The sequence below is a fragment of the Chenopodium album genome, chromosome 5 (assembly GCF_948465745.1).
Source record: "Chenopodium album chromosome 5, dcCheAlbu1.1, whole genome shotgun sequence".
Lineage (NCBI taxonomy): Eukaryota > Viridiplantae > Streptophyta > Magnoliopsida > Caryophyllales > Amaranthaceae > Chenopodium > Chenopodium album.
In genome coordinates, this window is record NC_137838.1 from 74397330 (window position 1) to 74415360 (window position 18031).

The 18031-nt window shown below is 28.4% G+C and overlaps 3 protein-coding genes and 1 long non-coding RNA gene across 4 annotated transcripts; 3 read left to right on the forward strand and 1 right to left on the reverse strand.

Annotated features, from left to right (window-relative positions):
- The first annotated feature begins 6114 nt into the window (after positions 1–6114).
- Positions 6115–11219, forward strand: LOC145633152 (uncharacterized). The gene is made up of 9 exons (XM_081685431.1): positions 6115–6439; positions 6813–7023; positions 7452–7748; positions 7836–7997; positions 8148–8327; positions 8419–8580; positions 8703–8871; positions 9003–9095; positions 11062–11219. Exons 1-9 carry the CDS (start codon positions 6147–6149, stop codon positions 11217–11219), a joined length of 1725 nt encoding a protein of 574 aa, XP_081541557.1. The 5' UTR covers positions 6115–6146.
- Positions 11220–11698: 479 nt separating this feature from the next.
- On the forward strand, positions 11699–11947 carry LOC145631049 (uncharacterized). The gene is made up of 2 exons (XR_014112328.1): positions 11699–11827; positions 11914–11947. It is a non-coding gene; the product is annotated as an uncharacterized LOC145631049 (long non-coding RNA).
- Positions 11948–13309: 1362 nt separating this feature from the next.
- On the forward strand, positions 13310–14902 carry LOC145631050 (uncharacterized). Its single transcript, XM_081683156.1, has 3 exons — positions 13310–13411; positions 14342–14539; positions 14653–14902. The coding sequence occupies exons 1-3, from the start codon at positions 13322–13324 to the stop codon at positions 14773–14775; spliced, it is 411 nt and encodes a 136-aa protein (XP_081539282.1). The 5' UTR covers positions 13310–13321; the 3' UTR covers positions 14776–14902.
- A 1338-nt stretch (positions 14903–16240) lies between these two features.
- Positions 16241–17856, reverse strand: LOC145633153 (protein FAR1-RELATED SEQUENCE 5-like). Its single transcript, XM_081685432.1, has 2 exons — positions 17300–17856; positions 16241–17168 (listed from the first exon to the last, which is right to left on the reverse strand). Exons 1-2 carry the CDS (start codon positions 17854–17856, stop codon positions 16241–16243), a joined length of 1485 nt encoding a protein of 494 aa, XP_081541558.1.
- Positions 17857–18031: the final 175 nt, after the last annotated feature.

Consider the following 18031-nt stretch of genomic DNA (forward strand, 5'->3'; position numbering starts at 1 on the left):
GAGTTTTATAAGGACTCCACAAATCTAAATGTACTAGTTCAAAAACCCGACTAGCTGTATTTTGACTCAAAGGAAAACTACTCCTATGTTGTTTTGCCCGAGGACACACATCACATGATTTAAATTTATTACTACTACGACTCACAAAGGGAATTTGTTGTAGTACTTTTTCCGAAGGATGCCCCAAACGTTTATGCCACAGCTCTGTCGAATGATCCCCATCTATCTTCAAAGTCTTCACCGTAGGAACACATCGGAAATAATAAAGTCCATCTACTCGTTCACCTGCTCCAATCACCTTCCTCGTCGTCAGGTCCTATATAACACAAAGGTTGTTAGTAAATTTCATGACACAATTTGAGTCATCACACAATTGAGTCGCCAAAATTAAATTACAATTCAATTGCGGGACATAAAGAACATTCTCAATAGTCAAACCCCCTTGCAAAATCACTGAGCCAATGTTGTTAGCATTGGCATATTTTCCATCCGGCAATCCCACCGGACAATTTTGAACATTAGAAACATTCGTCAACAAAGATAACTCGCAAGTGACATGATTTGATGCCCCGGTATCAATGATCCAACCTGGGTCATGGTTACCATTAGTCTTGGATTTTAGACCATTTAGATGACTAAGAAGCTGCTGATATTGATCAGAAGAAAGACCCACAAAACGTTGCTCACCACGGCCAGCCATCACACTCACAATGTAATGTCACGAGATTGTCATAATTAATTTCACAAGTCCTCACAAATAAAAGAATTAATCTCACAATTCCTCACAAAATTTGTGAACCCCACAAACTCACGAACCTCACAAATTTGTGTATGTATAAATCTCCAAGTAGTGAACTCCCACTCACACTCTAATTGTGCGTGAACAATGAATGTTACGAACAAAAAAAAAAAAAATTAATTTTGGATCTCACTCAGACTCTTGATACCATGATAAAATATGATTGTATAATTCTATGTGTAATTCTCTGTATAATTCTCATTAATCGCAATGGCCACATACAATATTTATATATTAGGTATACTTGGAGGGCAAGACCAAATAACCTAAAAATAGCTCACAATATTCTCTAGGATATATTTTCACAATATTCACAATAATTATCTTGTTTCCTGAAATATATCCCAATAAAAGTAGTGAAAAAAATATAATGGAGATGAAGAAGGCAGTAAGTTTGGCAATCTTGGTCGTAGCCATTTTGGTGGTTGCGACAGAAGCCGCGGCTGATGAACCCCTATTGGGTGTCCGCAATGGACAACTCTCAGATCCCGTCCTCTTGGCCATCATACGCCGAGAGGTCGAGAAAAAATCTAATAATAACGGCCTTACTTGCCACGCACACATTGGGGAGGCTTGCACACCATATGTTGATGGGTGTTGCGAACGCCTTCATTGTGTTGGTGTTTGCATCCCATTACCCCTATTCTATTAACTATGTACTCTCTAAGAAAGAGTCTCTAGTAGCAATTAAATAAAGGAAGGTACAATATAATGTATGTCATCTTCCCCAAATATGGTGTGTATGTATGTATGTATATGCATGGCGAGGGAATGCTGCATCTATCTATAAGGTGCTAGCAAACTCTACCTAAGCTAAGTTGTGCTTACTTTCAAAGTTTCAATCTATGTATGTTGTCGTTCATTAATTATATTATTATCTCAACTTATTCGAACGATGCCCTGGATCATTGTTTGTATATAAAAAATTATAACAAAATGAAGTGGTGGCTTTATAAAAATAATATCATTTGTTAAATATTTAAAATATAATTGAACATCAAAATTCATTATTTAATATGCCGCAGCAACCTAAATGTTATATTGTATTGTATCAGGGATTCTTTTTATTTTTTATTGTTCAGCTATCATACTGAATTTCCTGCCAAAAAAATAATAATAATAAAAACGCTATCATAATAAATTCCTTCGAGTAAACATATTTTGTGGTTAAAAACCAAAAACTTTTAAAATTGTTTTGCATTTTTGGGTTATATATTTTAATTAACTAGCTATAACCTACTACGTATATGAATTATGGGGTTGAATTGAGTAACTAAAAGAAATAGAATTGATTTTGCAATCATATTGTGGTTAAAATATACACATATATAAGTTTAGAATTAAAATTTTAGAAATAATGAACATGAATAACTCTTCTTAATACAATTTAATCATCATAAGATGTCATTGGAGCGGTGGTTACTTAAAGTTTAATTTTAATGACGACTATGAGGTTATGGGTTATGAGGTGACATGGCGATACGTGGCGAGATAGGCGACACGCGACAAGATTACAAAACTCTTTTTTTATACAATTTAATCATCATAAGATGTCATTGGAACGGTGGTTAGTTAAAGTTTAACTAGCCTTTTGACTCGTTCGATGCACGGGTTGTTACTTAGGTTATTTTTCTTGAAAAGTGTCGGTGTTGTTGTGGATGGAATTTAGTTAGGTATATATACATAGATATTGCACGACATGAAATGACATGTTGGTTTAAGTTATATTTAAGTTTAGGAGATTAAAAGACTATTTTATTGTTAATTTAATGAACACTAATTATTAGATTAACTTTAATTCATTATATTGAATATGAAACACTTAATTTGCTTACTTAAATTTGTAAGTTTTAGAATACATAAAGATTAAAGGCTCAATTATTTTTTTATATATTTTGTTTTTATATTAAAATGGGAATTTAAAAAGAAAGGATTAAGAGAGGTGACATGTGGCATATGAGTGATTATGGTGACATGTGACTTAGGCCATGTTCTTTTGAGCTTCTAAGCGGAGCAGAGCAGAGCAAAGCAGATTTCAGCAGAGCAGAGCAGATTGAAGCAGAGCAGAGCAGAGCATATTCAAGCAGCTATTTTTAAGTACTATTTTTAAGCAGAGAAGAGTAGAGCAGGGCAGAGCAGATTGAAGCAGAGCAGAGCAGAGCAGTCGAGCAGAGCAGATTTCAGCAGAGCAGAGCAGCTCTAAAGAACTAGTATAGATTGTGGTTTGTGTTTTTAAATGATAATAAGTATAGAGTATAGATTTTAAGACGACTATGAGGTTATGGGTTCAAATATTAATGCTAAGAAATTATAAATTTTTATGAGAAAACATTGATGTATGATTAGTAATAGTAGGTGACATAGCGACACATGGCGAGATTACAAATCCTTGTTGAGTTTTAATATATATATATTTATATATATATATATATATATATATATATATATATATATATATATATATATAGGGGAGGGATCCGGTAAGAACCCCTAGATATATAAGAACCCTAGATATATAAGAATCCATCTCAACCGTAGGATCAAGTTGTTTTAGATGGTTAAGATTAAAACACGTGTCCAACTTTTTCAACCCCTTACCCACCTCCCAACCTTTTCTCTCTCCTCTAACTTTCTCTCTCTTCTTCCCGATTTTCTCCATTTTCTCTCTCCTAAAAATCTGATAGAAGTTGCAATTTGAAGGATTTTCGCTTCAGGTATGTTTTTCTTTTCGATTTTCTTCAAATTTTCATGAAATTAGCATGATGTTCAAGTGAATTTGCAGTTTTAATTGGTGATTTTTGCAATTTTTAGGGTTCGGATTTAAGGTTCTATTTTTGCGATTTTAGGAGTCGATTTTTGCATATTATTTTGTGCGATTTTTGAGTTGGATTTTTCGTATGGAGTTTGATTATTTTGAGTTCGAGTTTAGCAAATTTAGGGTTCGAATCTTTGCGAATTATTTTGTTCGATTTTTGCGAATTATTTTGTGTGATTTTTGCGAATGATTTTCGATCGATTTTTGTTCGATTTTTTGATTGATTTTTGTTCATTATTTTTTGGTTAATTGTTGTTGTTTGTTGGGGAATTGTGAGCAATTTGAGTAATGAATTGCAAACAAAGATCATAAGAACCCGCTAATATATATAAGTAAGACAATTATATATCATCTGTTTCCAGTAATCCAGAAACTACAAAACGGAGAATAATTGGACACAAGTCCATTATTTGATAGCATAATGATGCTTTATTTCATCTCATATATTTTCATACTAACATTATTGATGATCTCTCATAACTGACCGAGCACTTATTTTTAGCGACACTTGCAAATCCTGCATAAAAAATCAGTGAATCAGAAACATACAGTATAAACTGTGTTCAAGATATTAAGAACAAGTTTTAGCTGACTTACTGCAGTGTAAACACTAATTCTTTATTCCATGACCAAAACTAACCCTGCAGAGAAAAGATACAGTAAGAAACTTCTGAGTTCTGACAGTAGCAAGAATCCATGAAAAATAACAGAAGGAAATGCAAAGGAATACTATTTGTTTCCAATGAATTTGGCTGGTGTGCGTGGTGTTTGCGTGGATAGAGGTGGTTGTTGACGGTTTTGGCGGTGGCTTGAGGGGGCAGCTTGTAGTGATTGGAGGTTGTTGCTCTTGGGGATTTGTGGACAGCGTTGCTGCTGTTATTGTTGTTGTTGTGGAGTGCGTGAGGAGCAGGGGAGGTGTTGTGATGTTGGTGTGTGTTGTTTGGGGTGGTGTAGGATAGTTAAGGGTGTGGTGAAGGTTTAGGTGGCAGCAACTATGATGGCTTGGAAGGTTTTGAATTGTGAAATTTGACACATGACTTAATAATACATGAAGTTTTAAAATAGGCAGAATAAGTATGTATGAAGCTTAGTTGATTGTATCTATATATGATAATTGTTTTATTTTACTAATATAGGGAGGAAGTTTGCTCAGGCTGAGTAGTAGACAAATCATCCTCCTTTTGTCATCAATTTGGGCGCAATCAATCTCTCCTGAAAATACACCAGAAAACTTTGAGGCAATTGCACATACATACAGCCTGGTTTTACTGTTTTCTCGTGCCAAGGTAATATTAACACAAGAGAATTTGGTTTAGTCTCTTGCAAAATAGTACTCCATTTCATAATACTTTCTAATTAATTGTTTAGATAATATTAACACAAGCTCAACTGAATATTGCTAATATCTCTAAAATGTCAATGCACTATTGCTTAGTTACACTGTTTGGAACACTGGGTACAGACATACAACACTAATTTCATGAGATGTTCTTGTTTGAGATTCTCTCTTCTTCATTACAACAATTGTAATCTAGGTAAACTTTAATGAAGCATGCTTTTAATTGGATATGATTATTTATACAAATGATTTTTATTGTTTGAATGTGTACATGCATAGTGAGAAACTATTTTCAGCATGTTCTAAACTATTCTTATGTTTAAAATATATTACTAATGTAGGAATGTTACTATTATTTTATAAAATTTCAGCAAAATGGAAAGCCAAAATAAAGAAGAAGAAATTACTATTATACCGGATGAAAAAATTACTTATGGAAGAAAAAGGTAATTAAAGTTTTCCCTTATGTTCTAAAGTATTTTTCCCTTATGTTCTAAAGTTTTCTCTTATGTTTTAAAGTATTTTTATTATGTTCTATAATTTTTTATTATGTTCTAAAGTATTTTTATAATGATCTAAAGTTTTCTACTATGTTTTAAATTATTTCTATTATGTTCTAAAGTTTTCCCATATGTTCTAAAGTTTTCTATTATGTTTTATTATATTTTTTACTTATGTTCTAAAGTTTTCCCTTATGTTCTAAAGTATTTCTATTATGTTCTAATATTTTCTATCCATATGTTCTAAAATATTTCCTTATGTTCTACAGTTTTCTATTATGTTCTATTACATTTTCCCCTTATGTTCTAAAGTTTTCTCTTATGTTCTAAAGTTTTCAATTATATTCTATTATATTTTTCCCTTATGTTCTAAAGTATTTTTATTATGTTATTCTATTATGTTCTAAAGTATTTCTATTATGATATAAAATTTTCTATTATGTATTATTATATTTTTCCCTTATGTTCTAAAGTATTTCTATTATGTTCTAAGAGTAACTATTATGATATAAAGTTTTCTATCAAGTTCTAAAGATTATCATATATGTTCTAAATCATTTATATTTGATTTTAAAGGAAAATTGTTGAAAATGATGCGGAAGTAATTGACAAAGCTGAATTTGAGAAACATGTGCAAAGTCAGAAACGAAAAAAAGTGCCAAGCTTTCATCAAGGATTCAACCAACTAGAAAAATGAAAGCAAAGGAAGAAGAAGATGATGATGATGATGATGATGAAAATGATGATGAGGATGTGAAAAAAAATCAGAAAAATAAGAAAAGAAAGAATGAAAAAGAAAAGGATGATGAGGATGTGAAAATAATCAAAGTGGAAAAAAATAAGAGATCGGCTTATCAAAGAGTTACCGCTAAGGAATTGATGAAACAAGTGTTGGTAAATCTCTCTGATAAGCATAAACAAGCTATTCAAAAAATTGGATTTGGTGCTTTTTTGAATTTGGATGCACCACATTATGTGGATTCTTGGTAAGCACTAGTGTTCTAAAGTTTTCTCATATGTTCTAAAGTTTTCCATTATGTTCTAAAGTTTTCTATCCATATGTTCACATGATATATGTTCTAAAGTTTTCCATTATGTTCTAAAGTATTTCTATTATGTTCGAAAGTTTTCCCTTATGTTCTAAAGTATTTCTAATATGTTCTAAAGTTTTCCCTTATGTTCTAAAGATTTCTATTATGTTCTATTATCATCTATTATGTTCTATTATCATCTATTATGTTCTAATTCTTATAAAATTCTAATTAATGTTCTAAATTTTAATTATCATGTTAATTTTTATTTTTATTTAAATTCTAATCTATATGTATTTTGTATTCTAAACCTTTAATTTAAATCTAGGTTGACACAACAACTTCTTTCGAATTTTGATCCCAAGAGATGTTGCTTGATGCTACCGGGGAGAGAAGAAGAAATACTCTTTGATGAAATTGATGTTCACATGACATATGGATTGCCAATGGGAGATATAGCAATTCTTGATACAATAGAAAACAAGAATGAATGTGCAAATTTTATGCAAAAATGGAGAAAAAACTTTAACCTTAAAGTGGTATGAATATTTTTATGTGTACTTGTATTCTAAACTTGTTATTTGGCTTATGTTCTAATTTATTTTAATAATGTTCTAAAGTATTTTTGATTATGTTTTAAGATTTTCTATTATGTTCTATTATATTTTTCCCATATGTTCTAAAGTTTTCTATTATGTTCTATTATATTTTTCTCTTATGTTCTAAAGTTTTGCATTATGTTCTAAACTATTTCTATTATGTCCTAAAGTTTTATATTTTGTTCTAAAGTTTTCAATTATGTTCTAAAGTATTTCTATTATGTTCTAAAGTTTTCCATTATGTTCTAAAGTATTTTTGCTTATGTTCTAAAGTTATTCAGATTATGTTCTAAAGTATTTTTGCTTATGTTCTAAAGTATTTTTTATTATATTCTAAATTACCTATCCATGTTCTAAATTACTTACAGGGTGCTCCAACAAATGCACAATTGATTAATAGGATTCAAAAGGTGAAGGAGGTAGATAAAGAACAAAAACAAGTTTCGGATGAATTCATTTGGAATTTTTTGGTTTGTGTGGTTAATAGTTGCATCCGTTCAACTAATAACAAGCAACTATACATTAAGTTTTTGTATAGTTGCAAGGATACAAAGAATATAGTTAAGTTGAATTGGTGCAAATTTGTTAAGGAGCACTTGATGGAAACTACTAAGAAATGGTTAGATGGAGAATCTTTCTTTACGGGTCCTTTAATCTTTCTTATGGTAAGTTCTAATGATGTTCTAAATTATATATCTATGTTCTACTTTACATAGATATATTCTAAAGTATTTCTAATGATGTTCTTTTAGGTATCCTATTTTGATCGGGTACAAAGGAAGGGGTTAGAGATACCACGTCAAGTTCCATTAATATCATTGTGGAACCAAGAAAGGTTCCATACAAGATTGAAGTTTGAGAAAGACCTTGGATTTGGAAAAGGAAAAGTACTAGAAAGAATGAAATTGAATGTGGTATGATTTTTGTATATGCTTATGTTCTAAAGTTTATACTATATGTTCTAAATTTTGTAATATATGTTCTAAAGTTTATAATCGTTTTATATTTATCTATACAATATATTTATGCATGTATTCTAAAATTTATAATGTAAATTTAAAAAGGGATTGGAAAAAAGGCAAGAGAATGACAAAGGCAAGAAGAAAGAGCAACCCTTGACAATTAGAGAAAAACAAGGGGAGAAGAAAGTAATAAAAAAGCAAGGGAAAGACAAAGGAAAAGAGAAAGTTGTGGAAAACCAATCAATGACATGTGATTCTATCACGTCTCCAAATGATATGATGGTATAATGTTTTAATATTTTTTCTAAGTAAATTTATTTACTTATTCTTATAATATTTTAAATATTCATTATTTTATGTTCTAAATTCTTAGGATTTTTTAAGCAAATTTGGAGATTTGGCAAAAAGTCTTGCATCGAATGTAAAAGAGATGTATAGCATGTTGGAACAAGCAAAGGATATCTTTGTTGAGGAAGAAACAACGGGGAAAATGCATCATCTTATAGACAACATTTGGTGCAAGTATACCACAAAGGTATAATAATCATGTTCTAAACTATTTTCAGACTATGTTCTAAAGTGTAATTTTTATATTTATAATAGTTCAACATATATAAATGTCTTATTGGATTCTAACTTATATATTCTTATATATAGCCATTGGTAAATCAAGAAGAAGAAAAGCAACAGACAAAAAGTCCTTCCATACTTAGTCAAGATCAACATTTCTTCGATGAACCGGCATTCATAGAAGAATTGGATATGTTGATGAACATTGCATGGAAGAAATTTAATGTTGAAAAGTCACCAAAGTCATTGGGACATGGTAATTACATGTTTAATTTCTAAATTATACCTATGTTCTAAATTATGCTCTTAAATCAAGTGTTTATGTTCCAACTCAAATCTTTATAATATAGTTAAGTTCTAAAATTGTGTTTTGTAATTATTATGAAGATTTGCCATCAAATGAAGGAGAAAGAGAAAAGAACAACAATGAGAGAAATATCAATGAAAAGATAGATGATACTATCTCTTCACCTATACTTGGTAATTTCCAACTATTTTCAAACTCATTTCTTATTAATGTTCTTTTAATTAATTGATTTTAAAATGGAAAAATACTAAAGTTTAAGCTATATGTTCTATGGTTTGCACTTTATGTTATAAAGTTTATGTTAATGTTCCAACTCAAATTCTTATGATACAATTATATTATATGTTGTGTTTTATAATTATGTTTTCAAGATAAAGAAGAGAAGCAAGACCAAGGACAAGAGGATAATCAAAAAGAAAGACAAGAGGCAAAGGAAGGAGAAAGCCAACAGGAGAAGGAAGGAGAAAGAGAAGAGGAGCAAGAAGGAGATTTGGCAAAAGGTTATGATCTAAAGTATTTCTATTATATTCTAAACTAAAGTTTTCTATTATGCTCTATTATATTTTCCCCTTATGTTCTACAGTTTTCCCTTATGTTCTAAAGTATTTTAAAAAGGAAAAGTAGTAAAAAAAAATGAAATAGAATATTTGTATATGCTTATGTTCTAAAGTTTACGCTATATTTTCTAAAGTTTAAGCTATATGTTCTAAAATTTGCACTTTATGTTCTAAGGTTTATGTTAATGTTCCAACTTAAATTCTTATGATACAATTATAATCTAATATTGTGTTTTATAATTATGTTTTCTAGAACAAGAAGAGAAGCAACACCAAGAACAAGAGGATAATAAAGAAGAAAGACAAGAGGCAAAGAAAGGAGAAGGACAACAAGAGAAGGAAGGAGAAAGAGAAGAGGAGCAAGAAGGAGATTTGCCAAAAGGTTATGATCTAAAGTATTTCTATTATATTCTAAACTAAAGTTTTCTATTATGCTCTATTATATTTTCCCCTTATGTTCTAAAGTATTTTAAAAAGGAAAAGTACTAAAAAAAAAATATGAAATAGAATATTTGTATATGCTTATGTTCTAAAGTTTACGCTATATTTTCTAAAGTTTAAGCTATATGTTCTAAAATTTGCACTTTATGTTCTAAAGTTTATGTTAATGTTCCAACTTAAATTCTTATGATACAATTATAATCTAATATTGTGTTTTATAATTATGTTTTCTAGAACAAGAAGAGAAGCAACACCAAGAACAAGAGGATAATAAAGAAGAAAGACAAAAGTCGAAGGAAGGAGAAGGACAAAAGGAGCAAGAAGGAGAAAGACAAGAGGAGCAAGAAGGAGATTTGGCAAAAGGTTATGATCTAAAGTATTTCTATTATGTTCTAAACTAAAGTTTTCTACTATGCTCTATGTATTTTTCCCTTTTTTTCTAAAGTTTACCCTTATTTTAAAAAGGAAAATTACCAAAAAAAAAAAGGAAATAGAATATTTGTATATACTTATGTTCTAAAGTTTACGCTATATGTTCTAAAGTTTACACTATATGTTCTAAAGTTTGCACTTTATGTTCTAAAGATTATTTTAATGTTCCAACTCAAATTCTTATGATACAATTATAATCTAATATTGTGTTTTATAATTATGTTTTCTAGAACAAGAAGAGAAGCAAGACCAAGAACGAGAGGATAATAAAGAAGAAAGACGAAGGAGCAAGAAGGAGATTTGACAAAAGGTTATGATCTAAAGTATTTCTATTATGTTCTAAACTAAAGTTTTCTATTATGCTCTATTATATTTTTCCCTTATGTTCTTAAGTTTTCCCTTATGTTCTAAAGTATTTTTATTATGTTTTTAGATTTTCTATTATGTTCTAAAGTTTTCTATTATGATCTATTATATTTTTTCTTTATGTTCTAAATTTTTCCCTTATGTTCTAAAGTATTCCAATTATGACATAAAGTTCTGTATTATTTTTAAAGATTATAATATATGTTTGAAATTATTTATAGAACATGTCAATCTTTTAAAGTACTTTTGATTATAAAGTATTTCTATTATGTTCTAAAGTTTTTTTATTATGTTTAATTTTATTTTTCCCTTATGTTCTAAAGTTTTCCTTTATATTTTCAAGAACAAGAAGAAAAGCAAAAACAAAGACAAAAGAATAATCAAGAAAAAAGGCAAGAGGCAAAGGAAGGAGAAAGACAAGAGGAGCAAGAAGGAGAAAGGCAAAAAGAGAATGAAGGAGAAAAAGAGGCAAAAAAGAAAGTTGAAGCAAAGAAAGGGTAATCAATGTAACTTATTAATAGGAATATTTAATACATTGGTTTTGGTTTAGAACATATGTTGGACGATTTGGTAAAATCTTAATATAGGATTAATGGTTTGTGTTTTCTAGTTATATATATTGGTTTTGATTTTGGTTTGTTATTAGTATTTCAAATATGTTCCAAAGTATATATATTTATGTTCTAAAGTATTTCTAATTATGTTCTAAATTACTTGCCCATGTTCTAAAAGTAATTTTTATTTTGTTTAGACAAAAGAATAAGCTTAAAATTTTCTTGCGTACAACAAAGAAGAAAACGAAAAGAAAGGACGACACACCAAAGACACCAATTCCTCCAAAAAAGATGCATAAAGATATTTCACCTCCAAGCTTCAATTTGTTGACGCCCTCACCAATAGTTGGTAAGTTTGACTTATTTTAACTTTATTTTTGTTATATGTATATTGGAAATTTATTATATTTATTATGTCAAAAGTTCTTTTAATGTTCTAAATTTTTTGAATATAGATCATCCACCTACATTGAATGAAGAAGAAGAGGACAACAAAACCAAAAAAGAAAAGAAGAAGCATGTTGAAGAAAAGAACAACAAAGAGAATAAGCAACGGTAATTAGATTTAGGCTATGGCGGTTGTTTGATTATTATTTGATTTTAGTTGTTGATTGTTTTTTTTTTTAAATTCAATTGAATAGGAAGCAAGAAGAAGAAGAAGAAGAAGAAGAAGAAGAAGAAACGAAGAAAAAAAGAGGAAAGGATAAGCTTCCAATGTACTTGCGTTCGCCTTTTATGGTTAATCATGAAAAACTCTTCAACAATGTAGATCATAAAATGATAGCTGAGTATGCTTTTGCTCAAGGAGATAACGCGTAAGATTTCATCCATCTATTTTTATATGCTTATGATAAAAGTATTTGATTATGTCATAAAATATATATATTTATGTTCTAAATATTGTATTTATTTTCTAAGGTAGAAACTTATGTTTTGAAATACATGTTTGAAATTCCCATCTTCGTTTTCTAATCAAATTCAATTTTGATGGTTATATTTTTTCTAAGTAAATGTTCTAAATATTACAAGTTTATGTTCTAAAGAACTATGCTTATGTTCTAAAGTTGTATGTTTATGTTCAAAATTACGTGCTTATGTTCTAAACTATTATGCTAATGTTCAAAATTATGTTTTGATTAATATAGTTTATGTTTTAAAATATTTCTGGTCATGTTCTAAAATTTAGTTCTAAAGCACTATGCTTATGTTTAAAATTATGTGCTTATGTTTTAAAGTATTTTATTTATGTTCAAAATGCTGTTTTGATTTAATGTAGTTTTTGTTCTCATTTTAGGGAACTTTTGTATGCTGACAAAGCGGCAATAGTGATTAGGAGAGATGAGATGGATAGTCTTTCAGGATGTAGTCACATGTTCAACAACATTGCAGATGCTTATGCTTTCATATTAAATTGTGAAAACAAAAGGCGTGGTGTAGACAAGAAGAGTAGATTTTTTTTCTCTACTGAATGCTATGTATGTTCTAATTATCTTACTATTATATTCTAAATTACATGTCAATATTCTAAAGTATTTCAAAAAATATTCTAAAGTAGTTTTGATTTAGTTCTAAATTACATGTCAATGTTATAAAGTATTTCAATTATGTTCTAAATTACATGTCTTTGTTTTAATTATATGTCAATGTTCTAATTACTTGAGTTTTAATTATTTTTTTTCCAGCTCATTCTTTGCACTGAAAAATACATCAAAAATACTGAAAGTTGGGAAGATAGAAAAAAAGCTTTGTTTCATCAAATGAAAAATGAAATGACAAATGCCGAAGTAACAACATTTAACAACTTTCAATTGGTAAGTTTTTTTTTTCTTTATATAGTGTTCTATTTATTTTTATTGAGTTCTAAATTACATGTCAATGTTCTAAAGTATTTCTAATTATGTTCTAATTTATTATTATAATGTTTTAAAGTATATGATTATGTTGTAAACACATGTTTGATTATGTTCTAAAGTCTCTGATATGTTCTAAACGTAGGTTTTCTTTCCGGCTGTTTTACCGGATCACTATTATTTGTTGTGCTTCAACTTTATGGAAGGTACTCTTGATGTCATTGATAACATGATTCTTCCACCAAATGTTTCGGTAGAAGACAAATATGGGGATGATTTTACAAAAATGGTAAGGTGTAAAGTTTTGATTTAGTTAATTATAATTTTTTTTTATTATGCTATAAAGAAATTTAGGAACATTGATATCATATGGAACATTAACCTTATTTGGAACATTAACATAATTTTAAGTTATTTTTATTATGTTCTAAAGTTTTCCCATATTTTTTAAAGTATTTCTATTATGTTCTAAAGTTTTCTATTATGTTCTATTATATTTTTCCCTTATGATCTAAAGTTTTCCCTTATGTTCTAAAGTGTTTCTATTATGTTCTATTATTTTTTTTCTTTATGTTCAAAAGTTTTCCCATATGTCCTAAAGTATTTCTATTATGTTCTAAAGTTTTCCCTTATGTTCTAAAGTTTTCTATTATGTTATATTATATTTTTTCCTTATGTTCTAAAGTTTTCCCTTATGTTTTAAAGTATTTCTATTATGTTCTAACATTTTCTATCCATATGTTCTAAAGTTCCCCCTTATGTTCTAAAGTTTTCCCATATGTCCTAAAGTATTTCTATTATGTTCTAAAGTTTTCCCTTATGTTCTAAAGTTTTCTATTATGTTATATTATATTTTTTCCTTATGTTCTAAAGTTTTCCCTTATGTTTTAAAGTATTTCTATTATGTTCTAACATTTTCTATCCATATGTTCTAAAGTTCCCCCTTATGTTCTAAAGTTTTCTCATATGTTCTAAAGTTTTCCATTATGTTCTAAAGTATTTTTATTATGTTCGAAAGTTTTCCCTTATGTTCTAAAGTATTTCTATTATGTTCTATGATTTTCTATTATGTTTGAAATTATTTATATTACATGTCAATCTTTTAAAGCACTTTAAATTTTATATATATGTTATTAATTTACATATCAATGTTCTAAAATAATAGTAATTGAGTTCTAAATTCCATGTCAATGTTCTAATTATATTATTAATTTTTTAGTTGGAAGCATTTGGTGAATTTTATGAAGAAGTTGATAAGAAGAGTGCAATTATTTCCACTTATGAAACAAGAAATGTTGAGATGAGATGGAAAAGCAACCAGAATAAACATGATTGTGGAGTATTTCTGTTGAAGCACATGGAATCCTATGAAGGCCAATGTCAAAAACAATGGAATTCAGGACTAGAGAAGGATAATGTAAATACAAAACATATATGATTAGGTTCTAATTACGTGTTAATGTTTTAAAGTAATTCTTATTATGTTCTAAATTACATGTATATGTTCTAAAATCATTTTTTTGTGTGCAGTTTGAGCAAATGAAAAGGTTACGAGTGGAGTATTGTGGGAAGATTATAACATCAGAAGTAAATGAAGAACGGAAAAGAGTGTTGAAGATGGCTAGAAAGTGGTCAAAGATCAACAAATTTTGATATATGATTGTGTAAATTTCAAGTATATATAATAGTAATTTTTTGTACAAATATATGATTATGGACATAACTTTTTTGAACATGTGTATATTTTGAAACATTAATATCATTTGGAACATTAACCTAATTTCAAGTTATTTTGATTGTGTTCTAATGTATATAAAGTAATTCTTAATATGTTCTAAGTTGCATGTGTATGTTCTAAAGTAATTCTTATTATGTTCTAATTTATTATTATAATGTTTTAAAGTATTTAAGTTGTTACTTGCAAAATTTGCGCAAAATAAATGGTTCACATTAGTTGAAAAATATTATGTTATCTCATACTCATCCAAACCCCATTCTCATATTATAATATTGCCAAAAATTATGTTAATAAAAGAATAAGAGTTATAATAAGAGTTATAATAAGAGTTATAATATAATTGTAAACATTAGAATATAGAGAATAATTGGACAAAAAATAATATGCATTATGTTCTCAAAATAATAAAAAAAATGTATAAAAGAAAAAATTTACACAAAAATATTTCCATGTGCTATTTCCTAAAAATAAAAAGTCTCATGCGGTTGTACGAATAGCATAATCAACCTGAAAAAAAAAATTAATAATTAGAACATAAACACATTATAAATTTTAGAACATATTTGATGCATTTTAAAACATAAAGTATTAAGTTTAAAACTCAAAGTATTTATATAATATGTTTTAAAGTATTTTTTATTATGTTCGAAAGTTTTCCCTTATGTTCTAAAGTTTTCTATTATGTTTTATTATATTTTTCCCTTATATTCTAAAGTTTTCTGTTCCAATGTTTTTATTATGTTCTAAAAATTTCTATTATGTTCTATTATATTTTTCCCTTATGTTCAAAAGTTTTCCCATATGTTCTAAGTATTTCTATTATGTTCTAAAGTTTTACCATATGTTCTAAATAATTTCTGTTATGTTCTAACATTTCTATCCATATATTCTAAAGTATTTCTATTATGTTCTAAAGTTTTCCCTTATGTTCTAAAGTTTTCTATTATGTTCTATTATATTTTTTCCTTATGTTATAATAAAATCATGTTATTTTATAATTGTAAACATAAGAATATAGAGAATAATTGGACAAAAAATAATATGTCATTATGTTCTCAAAATAATAAAAAAATATATATAAAAAAAATTTACACAAAATTTTTTTTTTGTTCTATTTCCTATAAATAAAATGTCCCATGCGGTTGTACGAATAACATAGTCAACCTGAAAAAAAAAATTAATAATTAGAACATAAATACATTATAAATTTTAGAACATATTTGATGCATTTTAAAACATATACAAAATGTTTAAATTAAAAATTCAAAATATTAAATTTAAATTCAAACATATTTGATGCATTTTTTCTTATGTTCTAATTAGTAATAATTTTAATTTATTACTAATTAGAACATAAGAAAAAAATGTTTACTTACAATATCACTTGACTTTCCCTGGACAATTACGACTATCATGATGACCAAGCTCTCCACATGCTCTACATAATCTTTTCTTTTTTTGACTTTGTTCAACAGCTTTTTCTCTGTCACTCTTCATTCTCTTGTCACTATTTGGAACATGCGTATCATTTGGAATAGGGGTATCATTTGGAACATTAACCTGATTTGGAACATGAACCCCTGTACCTTTGTTTTTTGAAATTTTTGGAGCTTTAATCAAAACTTCAGAAGGTAAACTAGCTCCAATAAGCATTTCAATGTCTTTAACTTTGCTACAAAAATTGTTGCTTCCATTTGTTGTTTTCTTCTGTTCCAAATCTATTCTCATGGCTCGAAGTTTTTTGACAAGATCACTTAAATCATCTTCATTGTTTTGCACTAAACTCACACAAGCATGAATTTCACACCACAAATCATTTAATAGCATCTTTTTATCTACAGCATTAAGACATTCCTCTAAAACATTACCCTCTAAATAAAAAATGGGCTTCTTATAAGCCATTGTACACCATCTATTTAGAACGTAAGTGTTGGGAATTTTTTCTAACATCCTTGCTTTCCACACCCAAATCATATGCCTACAAGGCACACCATCACGTTCAAATTTTTTACAAAAACACTTGGTATCTAAGGTAGTTGGATCAAAAACAACATCAAAAGCCCTCCTCCTAGATCCTTCCCTTAATTTGAAAATGTAAATCTCATTGTTATTCTTCATCTCCTCAACACCACAATTAAAACATCCAATTTCAAGCTCATATTGAAAATCATAAAAAATTGTTGTTGTAAACAACTCAGAAGCATCTTTTTCTAAAGGAATTGGAGTCTTACACTCTGGACGCTTATTCTTTGAATCATTATCCATTTTATTTTGAGTGTGCCTTTGAGCATCCAATGCACATTCAAACCTATAGAAAATAAAAATTAACTTTAGAACATAGAAAATAACTTTAGAACATAAAAAAACTTTAAAGCATTAAAGAAAAACTTTTGAACATAAAGATTAAAATTAGAACATATTTAGACATTTACATATTACCTCATGTAAAACTCAATCAAAGTGAGATGGGGATTTGTGAACATAGTGAAAAAATTATTTTCACTTTCGGATCTAGATGTGGTCCTCATGATGCCACCTAAAAATAAATCTCTGAAATACGCTGGAATCCACATATCACGTATGTTGAACATGTGAGCCAACCACTCATGATCGTTCAAATTAAATTCTGAAATAACTTTGTTCCACTTTTCTTCAAATTCTGCTGGCTCAATCTCTAAATGCCAAACACATGCACAAAGTTTTTTCAAAAAATCAGTTTCTTGGGTAATTGCCCGACCTACTTTTTCAGGCACCTTTTTCATAATATGCCACATACAAAACCTATGTTCTGTAGTTTGAAAAACATTACGAACATCAACTTTCATTGCAGGGTCTTGATCGGTAATCAAACACACAGGCTCATTATTTCCCATTGATTTAAGAAAAGTTTTGAAAACCCATTCGAAAGATGATATATCTTCATGAGCTACAAAAGAAGCCGCAAAAGTAACACATTTCTTATGGTGATCAACTCCAGTAAATGGACCAAAGATCATATTATATCTGTAACATACACAAATTATATATGCAGAAAATATTAGAACATAAGGATTAACTTTAGAACATAAAGGTAAATTGTGTAGCATAAAGGTATACTTTAGAACATTAAGGATAAACTTTAGAACATAAAGATAAATTGTGAAGCATAAATGTATACTTTAGAACATTAAC